This window comes from Natator depressus, chromosome 1 (genome assembly GCF_965152275.1).
Source record: "Natator depressus isolate rNatDep1 chromosome 1, rNatDep2.hap1, whole genome shotgun sequence".
NCBI classification, from domain to species: Eukaryota; Metazoa; Chordata; order Testudines; family Cheloniidae; genus Natator; species Natator depressus.
In genome coordinates, this window is record NC_134234.1 from 183,521,453 (window position 1) to 183,538,288 (window position 16,836).

The 16,836-nt window shown below is 44.0% G+C and overlaps 1 protein-coding gene across 1 annotated transcript in view; it reads right to left on the bottom strand.

The window, feature by feature from the left end:
• PTGFRN (prostaglandin F2 receptor inhibitor) overlaps positions 1-16,836 on the bottom strand; it is a 95,107-nt gene that overhangs the window by 39,825 nt on the left and 38,446 nt on the right. Inside the window, exons 2-4 of the mRNA XM_074972035.1 lie at positions 13,081-13,446; positions 11,543-11,962; positions 4,433-4,816 (exon numbers count right to left, since the gene is read on the bottom strand). Coding sequence (XP_074828136.1) covers positions 4,433-4,816; positions 11,543-11,962; positions 13,081-13,446 — 1,170 coding nt within the window. The remainder of the gene's footprint in view (positions 1-4,432; positions 4,817-11,542; positions 11,963-13,080; positions 13,447-16,836) is intronic.

Genomic DNA, 16,836 nt, shown 5'->3' on the forward strand with positions numbered 1-16,836 from the left:
TGCAAGTTTCAGTCTCAGATTTTAAATCACCTTTTGTGTTTCCTCAGAGAGTTCAGGATGAATGTACGACTTGGGACTCTTCATTCTCAAGTTGCAAACTGATCAGTTGAGACTCTAGTAAATGACACCCCATCTCCTCTCCGTCTCCAGGATAAAAAGGCCATCCCCAGACATCACCCCTTCCCACTTACAGTCCCACGCCCCACAGATCCCCAATACCAACTCCTGCCTCCACCCTGGACAGTGCCAACACCTTGTCAAGGTTAACTCCAGCAAGCATCCTAGAATGTTTAGCTGGTTAACATGACAAGCAAGGATGCACGTACCAAAAGCAATTTTGAGTTTGAATTGTGAAGTGGTATGACCTGTATGGAGCTGGAATCTCTCAAGGTTCATAGTTTAAGAGCTGAGCAGCCGAATCGAAGGTTGGAATAGCTGGGTGTCCTGACCCAGGAAAGGATGAGACAAGGGTGCATGACCTTGTTCTCGACTAGATTACAGAGACAGCAGACTACAGGCTTGTGAACTGAGCTACTATGGTAAGAATCTCTCAACACTGAATTTTAGTTATGGAAATAAGTGCTTTTCTACCAATGATAAGACTTATTTTTCCTGAATTACTTTTTTTAATGTTACTTGAAAAACAACTTCCTACTGTTTTCTGACTAAATATCCCAACATTTTGTTTTTGTTTTCAACAAATTTATTCTTTATTCCTTTATCTTGTGGTTGATGTATTAATCTCAGAAACAGTAATTGTCTATAACTGGGACAAAGAAGGAAATGCAAGTCTAAAATGTAGCCCTCTCTCAAACATGGCACTAGAACAGGAGCGGGCAAACTTTTTGGGCCGCATCAGGTTTCGGAAATTGTATGGAGGGCCGGTTAGGGGAGGCTATGCCTCCCCAAACAGCCAAGTGTGGCCCGGCTTCCATCCCCTATTTCCCCCCCCCCCTCCCGCCACCGCTTCTCGTCCCCGACGGACCCCCCCCCGCGGACTCCTGCCCCATCCAAGCCCCCCATTCCCTGACGGCCCACCCCCCCAGGATCCCTGCCCCATCAACCCCCCACCCCCCTGCTCCCTGTCCCTTGACCGCCCCCAGAACCCCCACACTGCCCCCTGCCACCCCATCCAACCCCTCCTCTCCTTCCTGACTACCCCTCCCCAGACCGCCCCCTGCCGCCCCATCCAACCCTTCCCCCTTCCTGACTGCCCCCATTCTGCCCAGCCATTCCCCACCCTCTGACCGCCCTGCCCCCTGCCCATCTCCCCCCCCCCCCCCCCGCACACTCCCTACCCCCTTACCGTGCTACCTGAAGCGCCGGTGGCTGGCAGAGCTACAGCCGCGCCGCCCGGCTGGAGCCAGCCACGCACTGCGCAGCACGGAGCACTGAGTCAGGCTACGCTGCCCAAGGAGCTCGCAGCCCCCCAGCCCAGAGCATTGCGCCAGCAGCGCAGTGAGCGGAGGCTGCGGGGAAGGGGGAACAGCAAAGGAGGGGCCGGGGGTGAGCCTCCTGGGCCAGGAGCTCAGGGACCAGGCAGGAGGGTCCAGTGGGCCCGATGTGGCCCGCGGGCCGTAGTTTGCCCACCTCTGCACTAGAACATGTTAGCAGAAACGCGAGGAGGTCAGCCCTAGCGCCTTTTCTCTCCGGGTGCATTTGATAGTACAATTCCACTTAATCTGGCTACATCTACACTGGAAATTTTAAGGGAATCTCCCGTAGTTGCTATCTCTAGTGCAGTTTCATCAGTGCTAGTAACCATGGGAGCACTAATGTAGACTAGACATCAGTTGTTTTAATCATTGGTTTTTACAGGATTAGATGACCAGGGTAAAAATGAAAGAAGCTAGTTTACACTACTGCTTCCATGGTTGCTAGCACCAGTAACAGTGGGAAATTTCCCTAAAATTCCCAGTATAAACAAGACCTTAAAAAAAAATGCACAGAATTCTGGTTCCACCTTCAAACAACAGGGTCTGTGTGGGAGGTCATGAGACTCAACACCGCGATCCTTGAGAGAACTAAATCCCCACAGATCCTAGACAACTATACCACTCCTCACATCCCGTTTACACACAGCAATAATCTTCAAGACTGGAAACTGAAGGACAAGTTACTTAAACCATACTGCAGTAATCTGACCCCTCCAAAGCCAGAGGGGTTATGATTCAAGAGTGGTAGCTACAGAAGGTTGTGTCCTGTGACTGCTTTAGCAGCTTGGTACAAACATGGGAGAGTTTGAAGGCTGAAGTTCTTCTCAGGCCAGGAACAGGATGAGAAAAGAGCTGAAAGAAACAGTTTTCAGGTAATCACTTTGGTATTAGTATTAATTATTTATTATTATTAATAATAATTAATTATTATTGAGGAGGAGGAAGGAATGCTAGGGAGTGTTTTGGCTTTGACAGCACCACTCTGGCTAGGCACATCACACTGACAGACACTCTCAAACAGAGGATTTAAAAGGAATAAAAGGCTCCCTGGATAAGCCTCATTCCTCCACTCTGTCAGCTGTCAACGAACAGCCTCACTGACAGTTCAGTGACTTAATACCACGTTCGCACTGAACTTCAATCAAGGAGGAGGGGGTTAGTGGTGAGTTTAGGATGCAGTTTAGAACCTCACATGCTGAGAACTCTTCTCCCACTCCCTCCCAGCCCTAGGCAGCAGTATTGTATGAGGAGTAACATTTATACACTCCTGTATCTCAGGCAACCGGTGAGAGATAGGACAGGAAATTTCTACCAGCCTAAGGGATGCTTCAGACCAGAGACAAAGTGACCTGCTGCAGCCAGGTTTTGAAGCCCAGAAATGTAACAGGAAGTTGGGAATGGCCAGATGATGGTTTAAAGGAAGACGGGGACCAGCACAGGATAGCAATGGCATCCCTCTCCTAAAGCATATTGGGAACATTTTTTAAAATGTTAATGGCTATTTACTGTTTTGGAGATGGAGACAGAAGTGTGTCTCTTCTCCCTACAATGCATATGGGAAATAAAGAGTAACCCAAAGGGGTCTCAGTGGGACGGTCAACCTCGTGACTTGGCCATTCGCTTCCAAGTACCTGGGTTCAGACCCGAATTTAGGCTTGTTGGCCTCCATTCTAATCCTCAGACCAGCGCCACAGTTTGGCATTACTGCTAGTGTCTGATCAGGAATGGCTCTGAACAGGAATAGTAGGAGGCTTCAAGCCACAACTGAGTGCACTGGTAGAACTGGGGGGAGTGGGGTACCTTGCACACCAGCCTAAGCATTAACTGGTACTAGGCTCAGTTAACTCTGAAAGATAATCAGTACTTTCTGGATTTTAGCATAGAGAGTAGGTAGAAATGCCCCCCCACTTCCTCCAGGTTTGAAATGCTGTCAGAAGTAATTTAGATCCTAAATGCAGAAGTCAAATAAAGAAATTGTTTTAATCATTCATTGAGAGAGGCTGACATGTCATGGCAAACTGAAAAATACAGCTCTTTAGAAATTCTGCTTAGGTTTGGTTTTCTGGATCACTCCAGCGTGACTGTTCGCTTCTCAGGATATTTGCATAAAAACAGGATCTTTGTAGCTTAAGAATTCAAGGATTTTTAACATACCGTATGAACTGGAAGACATGACATACTCCTAAGTGACACATGGCATGACCTTTGACTTGTAAAACAAGTCCCTTGATGTCATATGGTATTAAGGGTCTCTATAATAAAGAAATATAGGGGAGAACACTAAAAAGTAACTATAAGGTCAGTAAATTTACGACTAGATTAGACACTTGTGGTTAGTGAGTGGAGCCACGAGAAGTTACTGTACGAAGACTGCCTGGCTTGGTAGTCCTGTGTACAGCCAAACAGACAATTCTTTGTTTATTTGTACGGTTAAATTAGAAAAATTCACTCATTTCTAAAATTTTAAAACTTATTTACAGTGAATAGAAAATTCCGCTAGTCCAGGTCAACTTACATTAATGGTCACATGCAAACAAATACCATCTGTCTTAATATTCAGTGAGTGCAGTATAAAAACCTTTACAGAACAGATTACTAAGTCACACTTATGGAACAACGGGTCATAAAAGAATAAAGATAACCGCCCCCATAGGGACTTATCAGGCTACTAAAGGTGTGGAAGCTCCAGAGTTCACCAGTTACTGTAGGTTGTAGTACAAAGCCCTTAGGCTCCTGGCAAATCTCCAGCATGCCTCTCTTTCCTAAAATACATGACAACAGAGGCCAGAAGAGTGGGTGTGAATAGATCTGTATCGCAAGGGGCATGGATAAAAAGACTCTGGCATAGGAACATTTTTCCATATCTGTGGTCAATAGGATAGAGGGGTGCCCAGAACAGACCCTGTAATGTCTTTGCCCTGCATACTCCAGAGTGGAATTGAACACAGGAAAATAATGGCTCATTATCTGTTGAGCCTCAGGATGGAGCCACTCACCTAATGCTGTCACCATCACGCTGACTGGTGAAGAGGTCTTCTCCACCACCTTGTGCCAGCTCCCATTGTGCTGTGGCACCCAGACAGATGCTTGGCAGAAATAGTAGCCAGAGTCTTCCACACCCACATCACGCACCAGCAGGTGATAGGAATTTCTATCCATGTGACTCAGGCTGATGAGGGGAGAGTTGCTGACCACAGAATCACGGTCCACACTTATCAAAACCCGGGCATCCGACAAGGTATCATCAAGTGACTCCCTGAAGTACCACGTCACCTGAGCTTGGAAGATGCCACTTCGGTCTGTTGTGATGTTGCAGGTTAGGTCCAGGGAATCCCTTTCAGTCACAGACATGTTGCTTGTGGCAATAAGCACATCCAGAGCTTGAATATTAAAAAACAAGACAAGACAAGTATTCAAGAGTTTGTCACAAACTATTTAGTGCCTACTGCTCTGGTACGGCAAGTTCTTAAGTAACTTCAGCTCTCTGCTTTCAGTGCTCTGTGACTTGACTACAGGTTTGTACCTATCTATAAAAGTTGCAAACTATGAGTGTGTATAGCAGTTAGGACATGGGAGGGAGAAATCAAGACTTAAGTTTTTATTCCCAGCTTTGCTACAGACTTCCGGTGTGTCTTTAGGCAAGGAACAACCTCTGCACTTGCTTCCCCATGAGAAAAAGGTGGATAATATTTCCTTATCTTACTGTGGTGCTGAGACATTTGGGGTCTAATTCACAGAAGGCAGAACTCCTACTGAAGTGCACCCATTTATATCAGAGCTGAATTTGGTCTCTGTCTAAACAATTTTGAGCTCCTATGACCAAAGAATGAATGAATGAATAAATAAATAAAAATGAAAAGATAAAAGAAAAGCAGCAGCAACAGCTACAGAAAGTTAAGCGTGACTTCATGTAAGCAGCCATGGCCAAATCTTGAACTCCTGACTCACCTTAAGGGGGTTGCTGAGACCAGAAATGAAAGTGCACAGAGGGCAATGGTAGTTCCATAGACTGCTGCTTCTTCACATACTACAGAGTCCAACATACACTATAGATTTTACAGCAATGCAAATGGCTACTCAGTGTTGTTGTCGCTATATCAGTCCCAGGATATTAGCGAGACAAGGTGGGTGAGGGAATATCATTTGTTGGACCAACTTCTGCTGGAGAGAGAGACAAGCTTTCAAGCTACACAGAACCCTTCTTCAGCTCTGGGAAACTTACTCAGAGCATTTAACAGACTCCTCTCCCGGCCAGTGGTTGTACTCAGTCCACAGAACACATGGTCACAGGCAGCATTCAGAGAGGACCTTTGTGATCAGTAGGCTGCACAGCTGATGACAGCATCAATTTAGTTTAGTTTACATTAGGTGTGTTGATTACTCGCAGTTAACTCACATGATTAACAAAAGAATTAATCGCTATTAATCGCCGTTTTAATTGCACTGTTAAACAATAGAATACCAGTTGAAATGTATTTAATATTTTGGATGTTTCTACATATTCAAATATATTCAATTACAGAATACAAAGTGTACAGTACTCACTTTATATTATTTTTATTATACATAATTGCACTGTAAAAATGATAAACAAAAGAAATCATATTTTTCAATTCATCTCATATAAGTACCATAGTGCAACTTACAAAGGTAGATTTTTTTGGTTATATAACTGCACTCAAAAACAAAACAATGTAAAACTTTAGCACCTACAAGTCCACTCAGTCCAACTTCTTGTTCAGCCAATCACTAAGACAAACAAGTTTGTTTACACTTACAGGAGATAATGCTGCCCGCTTCTTATTTACGTCACCAGAAAGTGAGAACATACGTTCACATGGCACTTTTGTAGCCAGCACTGCAAGGTATTTACATGCCAGATATGCTAAACATTCATATGCCCCTTCATGCTTTGGCCACCATTCCAGAGGACATGTCTCCATGCTGATGATGCTCGTTAAAAAAATAATGTGTTAATTAAATTTGTGACTGAACTTCTTGGGGGAGAATTGTATATCTCCTACTCTGTGTTTTACCTGCATTCTGCCATATATTTCATGTTATAGCAGTCTCGGATGATGGCCCAGCATATTGTTCGTTTTAAGAACACTTTCATTGCAGATTTGACAAGATGGAAAGAAGGTACCAATGAGAGATTTCTAAAAGATAGCTACAACACATGACCCAAGATTTAAGTGCTTTCCAAAATCTGAGAGGGATGAGGTGTGGAACATGCTTTCAGAAGTCTTAAAAGAGCAACACTCCAATGCGAAAACTACAGAACTCAAACCACCAAAAAAGAAAAATCAACCTTCTGCTGGTGGCATCTGACTCAGATAATGAAAATGAATATACATTGGTCTGCACTGCTTTGGATCATTATCGAGCAGAAGCATGTCCTCTGGAATGGTGGCTGAAGCATGAAGGGACTTAAGAATCTTTATCACATCTGGCATGTAAATATCTTGTGACACCAGCTACAACAATGCCATGTAAACACCTGTTTCAGGTGACATTGTAAACAAGAAGCGGGCAGCATTATCTCCTGCAAATGTAAACAAACTTGTTTGTCTGAGCGATTGGCTGAACAAGAAGTAGGACTGAGTGGACTTGTGGGCTCTAAAGTTTTACATTGTTTTGTTTTTGAGTGCAGTTATTTTTTGTACATAATTCTACATTTGTAAGTTCAACCTTCATGATAAAGAGACTGCACTACAGTACTTGTATTAAGTGAATTGAAAAATACTATTTTTTATTTTTACAGTGAAAATATTTATAATAAAAAAATATAAAGTGAGCACTGTACACTTTGTATTCGGCATTGTAATTGAAATTAATATATTTGAAAACGTGGAAAATATCCAAAAATATTTATATAAATAGCATTCTATTGTTTAACAGCGCGATTAATCATACAATTAATTGCGATTAATCACAATTAATTTTTTTAATCGCTTGACAGCCCTATTTTAATAATGAAAAGCATGTATTAGGAGGGACTTCCACACTTTTCATCCCTTATGCTTTGTTAACAAGTGCTATTTACCTCCTGCTGCAAGACTTTTCAGGTGTCTGTTACCCTGTCCGCTCTCCTTCATTTGTCTATTTGTTTATGCACATGTCCAAGGACTGTTTGAGCTATTGTTTGTACACTGTCTGGTTGAACTGGCTCTAATCCCTGATTAGAATTCTAAGGGACCTAAGGATCCCAAGGACCCGAACCAAGGATTAAGAGCCCAATTCTACTAGACCCTGTACAAGCAGAGTTGTTACATGTTCCTTAACAGTGACCATGTGCTCACCTCAGAAGGTGGTTGGGCATTTTTATGGTGGGTGAAGTGATTTCTGCTTAGATGCTCATTCCTGTACCTATTGCCTATCAGCTTGTAAAGCATTTAGGGATTCTTGGAAATGGTACTATATAAATGCAAGAACCTATGGGCTTATCTACACTACCGGGCAGGATTGATCTAAGATCCAGCAACTTCAGCTACGTAAATAGCGTAGCTGAAGTCGACATACTTAGATCTACCCACCGCGGTGTCTCCACTGCAGTAAGTCGACAGGTGACGCTCCCCCGTCAACTCCCACTTGCGCTCCTCGTTCTGGTGGGAGTACCAGAGTCGACGGGAGAGCGCTCAGCGGTTGATTTATCGCGTCTATATGAGATGCGATAAATCGACCCCCACTGGATTGATCGCTGCCTGCCGATCCGGCGGGTAGAGTAGACAAGCCCTATGTGTTTTTTCTCAATTTTCAAAGCCCTTGTCTTTAAAACCAAGAATTACTCCTCTCACAGCTTACCACTGCATCTGACAGCACAGAAAAGTGAGAAGGCTCAAGCTGACACCACAATACAGGAGACCTGCAGAGTTGCAGTCACCTATATGCCCCAAGTACCTCCTCACAGCCTGACTAAGGGGTCATTAGTTTTTCCTGTTAGGATCATCATGATATGAGTAGAGAGGACAGTAAAACCTTCACAGTAATTATCCAGGGTTGTAATAGACTAACATTACAACTCCACTGTAAGGTGAAGGGAGCCTCCAAGAAACTTAAGTATCTTCACACAAGCCAGGGGCACTCAAACATTACATTTATAAACCAAGAGATACTTTTGTAAGAATCTCACCCCTCCCCACATTCCTGAGCCTCCTTTGTTCTATCATCACTGAAGTGCCTGAATGACCCATTCAGGATTACAGGCCCACTGTGCTAGATGGTGCACTTAACAATAGGAAGAAGACAAGTCCCTGTGCCCGAAATCTTAGAATCAAATTTAAAACAAGGCAAGCAAATGTGACAAACAAGAGAACGGAAGGTAGCAATAGGACAAGGTTAGCAGCAACGAGTTCATGAAGTTACATAGCCTATGTGCACAAATTAACAGTACTATATCAGTTTTGCAGGTTCACACCTCCTTATTTACAGAAGAGATTGTAGTGTCCAGGACGGCCAAAATAGCCTGGAATACACTGCATCCACCTTTGTCTTTAATATGGAGGTACAGTCTACAGAGGCTACAGGACCCAGTACAAAATGCTCTCCAAAGCCAAGCAGTCAGGCCACGTTGCATGATGGTATATACAGCATGTACAGGCCACACCGGACCACCCTCATTTTATATATAAGGAGGAGGAGGTGATCTACTCAACGTTATGCAATTTAGGACAGGTCTCCTGCTCCTGACAAATTGCTAGTGCTGCCATTGACCAGGCTGAATTTAGAAGCCTATAACAAAATAAAAAATATCAGCAAAAATGCAGTAAAATATCATACACAGCGTTGCTGGTCCCTAGTGCCCCCTCCCCTTTCATTCAACCACTGATTAAACCCCACCTACATAAGCAAGCTTCTCAAAAATTTAAGGACTTGACAAGGCAATGCCAGAATTAGAGCCCTTACTCAGTACTGTACCCCATGGCTCTGGAGAGAGCATTTGAGAGCTTTCCTGTCTAGCAGACATACCCTAAGAGAAGAGGGAGCAGATTGATCCAGCAGAGCTCACAACTAAGCCCCACCAACCAAAATTAGCTATCTAACCCTAAGTTCTGGGTTCTCTCTCTGGCAAAGGATTTCACATGTCAGATGCCTCTACTGCCTGAGCACACTGTCACAGTTCAGGAGAACTTCACCTGTATTTCCCCTCAGAAATCCAGCAAGGGCACCCCCTCTCAGGCTTCCAGCTCCCCAGCTGTTGCCTTTCTTGGGTGGAGACAAACACCTCACTTCTTTCTGATCAGGGAACTTCCAGGAGGCCCAGCTCCCTGCCTACACTGTGTTATTCCCAGCACAAGCAGGCTGCCCAACCTCACCTATTTGCTTTCCCTTCAGAGACTGATAACAGAGGTATAAATGACTACACAGTTCTTCCTGTGCAAGCCTATTTTATTCTTAAGATAAAAAGCACTATAGAGAAAACACTAAAGAATCTACATGTGTAGTGGTAAGCTCACCGGAGAATCTCCCAACCCTAACGCCGCCTCTAGCAGAGTAGTCCTTCCACACCCCATCCAGATTTCACAAGTTCATCACAGCTTCAGCTCACAATCAGGACCCTCATAACACGTTTAGTCCATCTTTTATACAGTTCAGGGGTCTTAGAGCTGGAGTTTCCAGGAGCAGGTTGTTAGTGGACAATGGGTTTTCCTCCCCTGGTTGAATTCTCCCTTTTGAAGCTACAAAGTGGATAATTTGCATTCTCCTCACACCACCGCTCCCCATGCCCGCCCCCCTGCCCGTATTTTCTAGGAAATTTATTTTACACACATTGTCTAAAAAAAAAGTCTTTTGAAGTTCCCAATGTTTACATTAGACAAGTCCCTAGAAAAGTTACGTGCAATTCTACAGTAACACGAACAATTGCATTTTCAATACAAGAGACCCCAAAGGCACCAAACCCAATTAAATAAGGTTTAACTTCATTCAATAAAGTTGGTCTTAATTCCATATGGTTTATTCAGGATATTGTCAGTCTGTCACACACACTTCCTAAAATACTATCACACTCTCATTTCTGCGGGGACATCATGCCTGTTCTTCCACCAACTACATGATAAGATGCATCACTATTACAACTCCCCCAACCCCACACTTTGGCAGGGCTAGCACACTTATGTGCTCAATGTATCTATTCATGAAGTCTGTGGGAAAGAGATATTTGGATACTCAACCCAGCATCAGGAGGCTTTTTGTTTCCTAAACACATGTAATTTACAGTGCCTAAACATCAGTGCTCAGAAATACTCCTTGCTAAACAGCTGCCAACATTACAGAGCAAGCAGTCCAATGGGCTGGGGGCAGCAAAATGAACACAAGCAGAGCTAAACAGTCATACTTTGAAATTATATTGGTCTTTACCCTGAAAAGCTACATACAGCAAACACTACACACCTGCCACTGAAGCACAGACACCTCTGGGGAGGACTGAGGCAGCTGTTTAACACCAGAGGACAGAAAATAGAGGAAAAGGAGAAAGGAATCTGGGGACAGAAAAATACAAGTACCCAAGTAGAAATGTCACCAAGACACAGTAACAACCCCGCCCTCGGGAGGTACGACAGGAAATTAAATGACCATAAGGGGTACGTCTCCAGTGGAATACAAAGACTTGCAGCACAGCCACGGCTGGCTCGAGTCAGGCTCACGGGGCTCAGCATGCAGGGCTAGAAACTGCTGTGAAGACATTTGAGCCTGACGTCTGGGACCCCGAGAGCGGGGAGGCTCCCAGAGCCCAGGTTCCAGCCTAAGCCCAAATGTCCACACAGCAATTTTACAGCCCGGTGAGCCCAAGTCACCTGACCCAGACCAGATGTGAGTTTTTAACTGCTGTGTAGACATACCTTAGTGATTTGAATCTGGATTTTATACCTCATTTAGAAGACAGAGCCCTCAACAGCACATCGCCCCCAGCACTATGCTGAGGCCCTGTCCCAGCACTGACTCAGAAAGAAGAGAGCCACCAGTATCACTTCCTGCAGCAATCTAGGTTCTCCCAGGAGTACTGACCCAGGCTTTCCCTGCTTCACTTCTGCTCTCATAAGTTCTCCTGGCTTAGGTGTGGCACGGTTACAAGTCATAAGGAGACCCATGCACCTGAAACTCACCAGTCTGTTGGATTACCACACTTGCTACTTCCACATTCTTCTCCTGGATCTTCTGCCAGGAACTCTCTGCACCTTTCACCCACTCGCTCACAAGACACCTGTAGAGGCCCTCATCCATAGGCAGTGCCTGGGATACAGACAGTCGGTAAATGTCATTTGCCACTGTGTCCAAGCGCAGATCTCCACTCAGGTAGCGCTCTTCATACTCCAGGCTGGGCTGGAACTTGCCCTCGTGTGTCAGAGAGAGGATTTCCTGCCAGGCTGGGCCATTCTGGAGCTCCCAAGTAACTTGCAGGTGAGTGTGTTCTGAGGAGGTGGTGGAAGCTGAGCAGCGTAATTCAAATGAGTCTCCCTCAGACAGTTTGAGAGGTTTCGAGGACCGAGCTTTGGATCCACTCACAGTTAAGCCATCGGCAATCACTATTTAAAGAAGAAAACATGATAAAACACACAGAGTAATATATGTGAGTTTATGGAAACGGTAAAGAGAGGGGATGGGAAATGCTGTTGGCTGACTGACCCAACTGTGCAATTATACTGAATTCTCACAGCAGGTCTTGGACAATCACTTTCATCTCCCCCACAACCTTCCTGCCCCCTCAAAAAACAAAGTCACATTAAACCCCAGGTATTTTATCAGAGCAAGCCACCCACTTCAGGAATCAGGATTGAAGTCCTTAATTTTATCATCACCCCTTTCCCTCTAGTTCTGCTCTCTAGGGCAAGACCAAGGCAACACCATTCCAACCTACTATACATCCCCAGGGAAGGGCCTAGCTGTTTTTATGGTATTCGGAGAAGAAACACCAAGTGAAAAAAAGCTCCTTTTCTAACATCAAAGGAGATAAGCCAGGATGCTGCTGCTGAAGGAACACAGCATGCTATCTAGAAAAAGGGAAACTATTCCTACCGCACTGGGAAACCCCTAGATGACATTACCTCAGCTACAAAACATCCTCCTTCTCCCACTCCTCAGTTATCGTCCCTGCCTCCACATCAACAAATATTTTACCAAGGGTTGTGGTGGATTCTCCACCACCGACCATTTTAAAATCAGGATTGGATGTTGTTCTAAAAGCTCTGCTCTAGGAATTATTTTGGAGACGTTCTATGGCCCATTTGATACAGGAGGTCAGACTAGATGACCACAATGGTCCCTTGGAATCTATGAATCTGGAAAAATTGTAAATTTACAGCATCCTGGACTCTAAGAACAAACAATTTTTAGTGTGTTATTGGTTTTTGGCAGTTGGTAATATGAAAAAGTTTGGTGTCATTTACAATAATGTGCCTCCTTCACCTCTATCTTACTTCCCTCTGCTGTTGCCACCCTTTGAATAGCATATTTTTGAAGGGTGGCTTTAGGAAAGGACCTGGAGGGAGGGGGAACCACATTCAGATAAGCAGAAAGAGGAATTTAGACAAAACAGGGCTATGCCTATTCTCAGGACTGTACAGATGCACAACATGATGAGAACACCCAGCAGTACATATTTGTCTGGTACTGATTACAAACACCCCTCACCCTGTGGAAATACCTTTCACTTGGACTGTAGCATCGTAATTTCCCTGAACAGTGGCATCTGTGCTGGGGGTGATGCACTTGTATTCTCCTTGGTCAATTGGCTGGATACTTCTGATCAGAAGTTCCACAGCATTATTGCTGCTCCGCCTCAGCACGATTTCCTTGCTGCCAACCCTCTTCTGGTATTGCTGGGAGGTGAATGTTGAGTCCCAGGTACTCACTATCCGCACAAAGTCAGTTCCCTGGGAAAATTCCCAGTCAAAGTTCTGCTCACTGGGTCCATCATAGTCAGTAACATTGCAAGGGATCACCGTCTCTGTACCTTCGACTCGAATGAGTGGGCTTTTGGGCACCCTCACAATTCGCCCTTTGCAGAAAGCTGGGTGGGAGAAGAGAAAACAGACAATTAGCACAGGAATCATCATGCTGGGTCAGATGTGATGTCCGGCTAGTCCAGCATGTGGCTTCGGACTGTGCCAAGTGTCAGATGCTTCGGGGGGGGGGGGAGGGGTTGAGAAGCCAAAATAATTATGGAATGGATAATTATGGAATAACCTGACAAGTTTTTCCTTCTAACCTTGGTCAATTACAGGCTGTCATACACATTAGGTGCTTTTTCCTCTATCTGCACATCATGTCTAATGTAACTATGGGTCATGAATAGCCATGTCTAATCCTTTGAATCCTGTTAAGCTATCACAAGATATTACTGAAAATAAGTTTCACCTGTTAACTATCTGTTGTGTAAAAAATAATTTCCTCTTTTCAGTTTTAAGTTTGTTGCCTTTCAATTTGCATTTGAATGTCCCCTTAACTTTATGAGAAAGGGTAAACAGAAGTGTCTTATTTACCTTTTCTACTCAATTGAGTGTACCGATTATCATAGTCACTCCTCTTTCTAACAAACAGTTCTATATGAGCACAGTGTGAAAAGACTGGAAGTCTTCCCATGTCTCTAATCATTTGTCACCCACCAATTTCAATGCCTGATAAAATATTTGAGATGGGTTGGTCATAAGACAACACAGTATTCCAGGTGGGTGTGCATCACTGATTACATAAACACTTTGTAATACTCTGAGCATTATTCCCTATCCCATTCTGTATTCATTCTATTATTGTTTGCTTAGTGACCCACTGTCTATTGAGGGAGTTTCCACTTCCTCTGGAATGCCAACTGAGATTCACTCATTAAGATCAGATGAGGGTATCCCACAAAATCCATTTCCTTCAGACTTAGATCTCCGCCTTTCCCCTCTTCCATGTTGCTGGATTAGACACACAAGTGGCTTTACATAGCACAACTAAGAACTGAACCAAGAACTAGACCCTTCTACTTTACCACCCAATCTTATTGCCATAATCCTTTTGCCTCCAGAGAATTTCAACTAAAACACAGCCCTTTGTATGTAGAAGGTAGGGTGACTACACAAGAGAAGCAACTAATTGGCCAGCCATCCAAAGGTGAAAGTCTGCAGTTACTACAGGATCTGAAGCCTGGACATACTGGGCTCCTTTCCCCTTCAGGCTAGTTGCTATGTGACATAATGATCAAAGACCAAAACACTCATGGGCTCCCCCAAAGCCTCTAGAGCAGATGTGTCAAACAAGACCCAGAGGCAGGATCTAGGTGTGCAATTTATTTATGCAGTATGTTCAGAATTTGCAGAACTTAAGTTTTCATGCTTTTTAAAAGTGAATTTTAGCCCTTCTGGTTGCAAAGAACCTAAAACCTAACCCCACTAATTTAAGCATTACTCTTTTATTGTTTAAGTTAGCATTAGAATATGCAGAGAGAAGAAAGGAGAAGAGAGAAGACAGGAAGGAGGATGAGGAAGGAAGAGAAACCCAGGGTGGAAATAGCAGGGGGCAATGCTGAATGCAACAATAAGGTACTAAACAAATAGCTAACAGTTTTGTTTCTACACAAAGGACATTCTAACCTGATCTCTCTGAAAACCTCCATGAAGTCTTACATTTTTACTCTGCCTTGACAACCAACATTAAAAATGGTATTTAGCCTTCTCCACAGAATAGAGTTCAGAACCTCTGCTCCAAAGGCTAGTGGCTCTAAACACTTCTGTAATCCTGTGTATTCCCTCTCCACACAGTTTACTCCCACAATAAAATTAAAAACAAAACAAACTTTTCATTTACTTAAAAGATCCCCAACTTCTCTCACTTCTGGGGCACACTTTGAGACCACTTGTTGACTGCACCCTCAATCCTCCTCTAAAATCTTCTGATAGAAACCCTGGCATATCAGGGTTTCTATCCATGATAGGTAAACACTGTAATTGTGGAAAAAGGTCACTAATACAATATGAAAAGTGTGCATCTTGCCACTTGCAAGTCTTTTGTGCACATTCAGTTTCTGTATCCAATCTGTAGAAAATCAGCACCAGTCATCATTTGCTGGCTAAGGGACTATTACCCAAGGAGTCACAGATATTTAATGTTCCAAAGGGCAAGGTCCTTTCACCCCTTGCACACCACATTTCAAAAAGTCACCTGGTCTCTCCCTCTTTTCTGCCACAGAGCAGTTCAGTAAAGAATGTGGTCTTTCCTTTCCACACCAGAAGAAAGAGCCTGATCAAGATTAAACTATCCAGCCTGAATTGCTGACAAACAAATTCCAAAACAAATAAAAGGAAGTCTAGAGAGTTCAGGAGAAACAGCAGCTTAAAATACAAGCACAAAACTCAAAACAGAGAGGAAAGGCAAACACTCCCCACCAGGCACCCCAAAACCCCAATGGAGACCATGGCACAAAGGCTCAGGGTTGGTAGATCAGGATTCCTGTACCACAAGACTGGATAATATTGCAAATATTTATTGGAAAACCAACCATGCACAGAGCTGTAGAGAAGATCAAGAAAGACATGGTCCCATATAGTATTCCTTAAATCCCACAACCAGGCAGGCACAAAGGAAGTGTTAATTCTCTGCAGAAGACTGGAGAAGTAATACATTATGCTAGGGCCAAATGCAAACTACTTAATTTAGCCAGATGACCTGGCAAAGAAACAATAGTGAGACTTTTCCGGTGGATTTGGCTCTGTAGCCAGAGAATAATCTCTGCAGCTGCAGGCTGGCTTTGGCAGGTTAGCTCACTTCCCCAAGAGAGAACGAGAGCTGCCTTGATTCACAACCCCAGCCTTTCCACGAAAGAAAAACACGTTTTCAGCAAAAGACGCAAACCTTTCAGATTCAGTCGCTCAACAAAATCACTTACACAAACCTGTAATCCTGCTCCATCACCCCTTGCTTCACATCCATTGCAAGACATATTGGTATAGTGTTTGGGAGTGCCGAGGGGCAGGCAGGATGCTGAAAGGATCTGTCCTCCTGAGACCACCCCAGCTTCTAGGACCACAAAGCAAGGTCAAGTGGATCTAATATCCAGAGTCCTCTGGAGAGCACTCACATGAACTCTGAGCACAGATTTTAAAAAATAAAGTTCAAACAACTTTTAACCACTTCACCATCACTAGGGAAGCCACCCGTTATAGACATGGAAGAACAACATATTTGTCCAAGAAAAGGTCCATTAAACTCAATGATATCCCTGTTTGCAGATCAATGACATGCACAGGATACAGGGGGACTAATGCGAGATGCTGGCCACATCCAAGTTTAGCTATAGGATTTCCAACAAAAACATCCCATTGGTTAAAAGTCATGCTGTTGTCATATGAATTTGAGCCCAGTAAGAATGCCAGGATTTATCAATAGGAACCTCTCTCTCAGGGAGGGGCCCCATGTCACT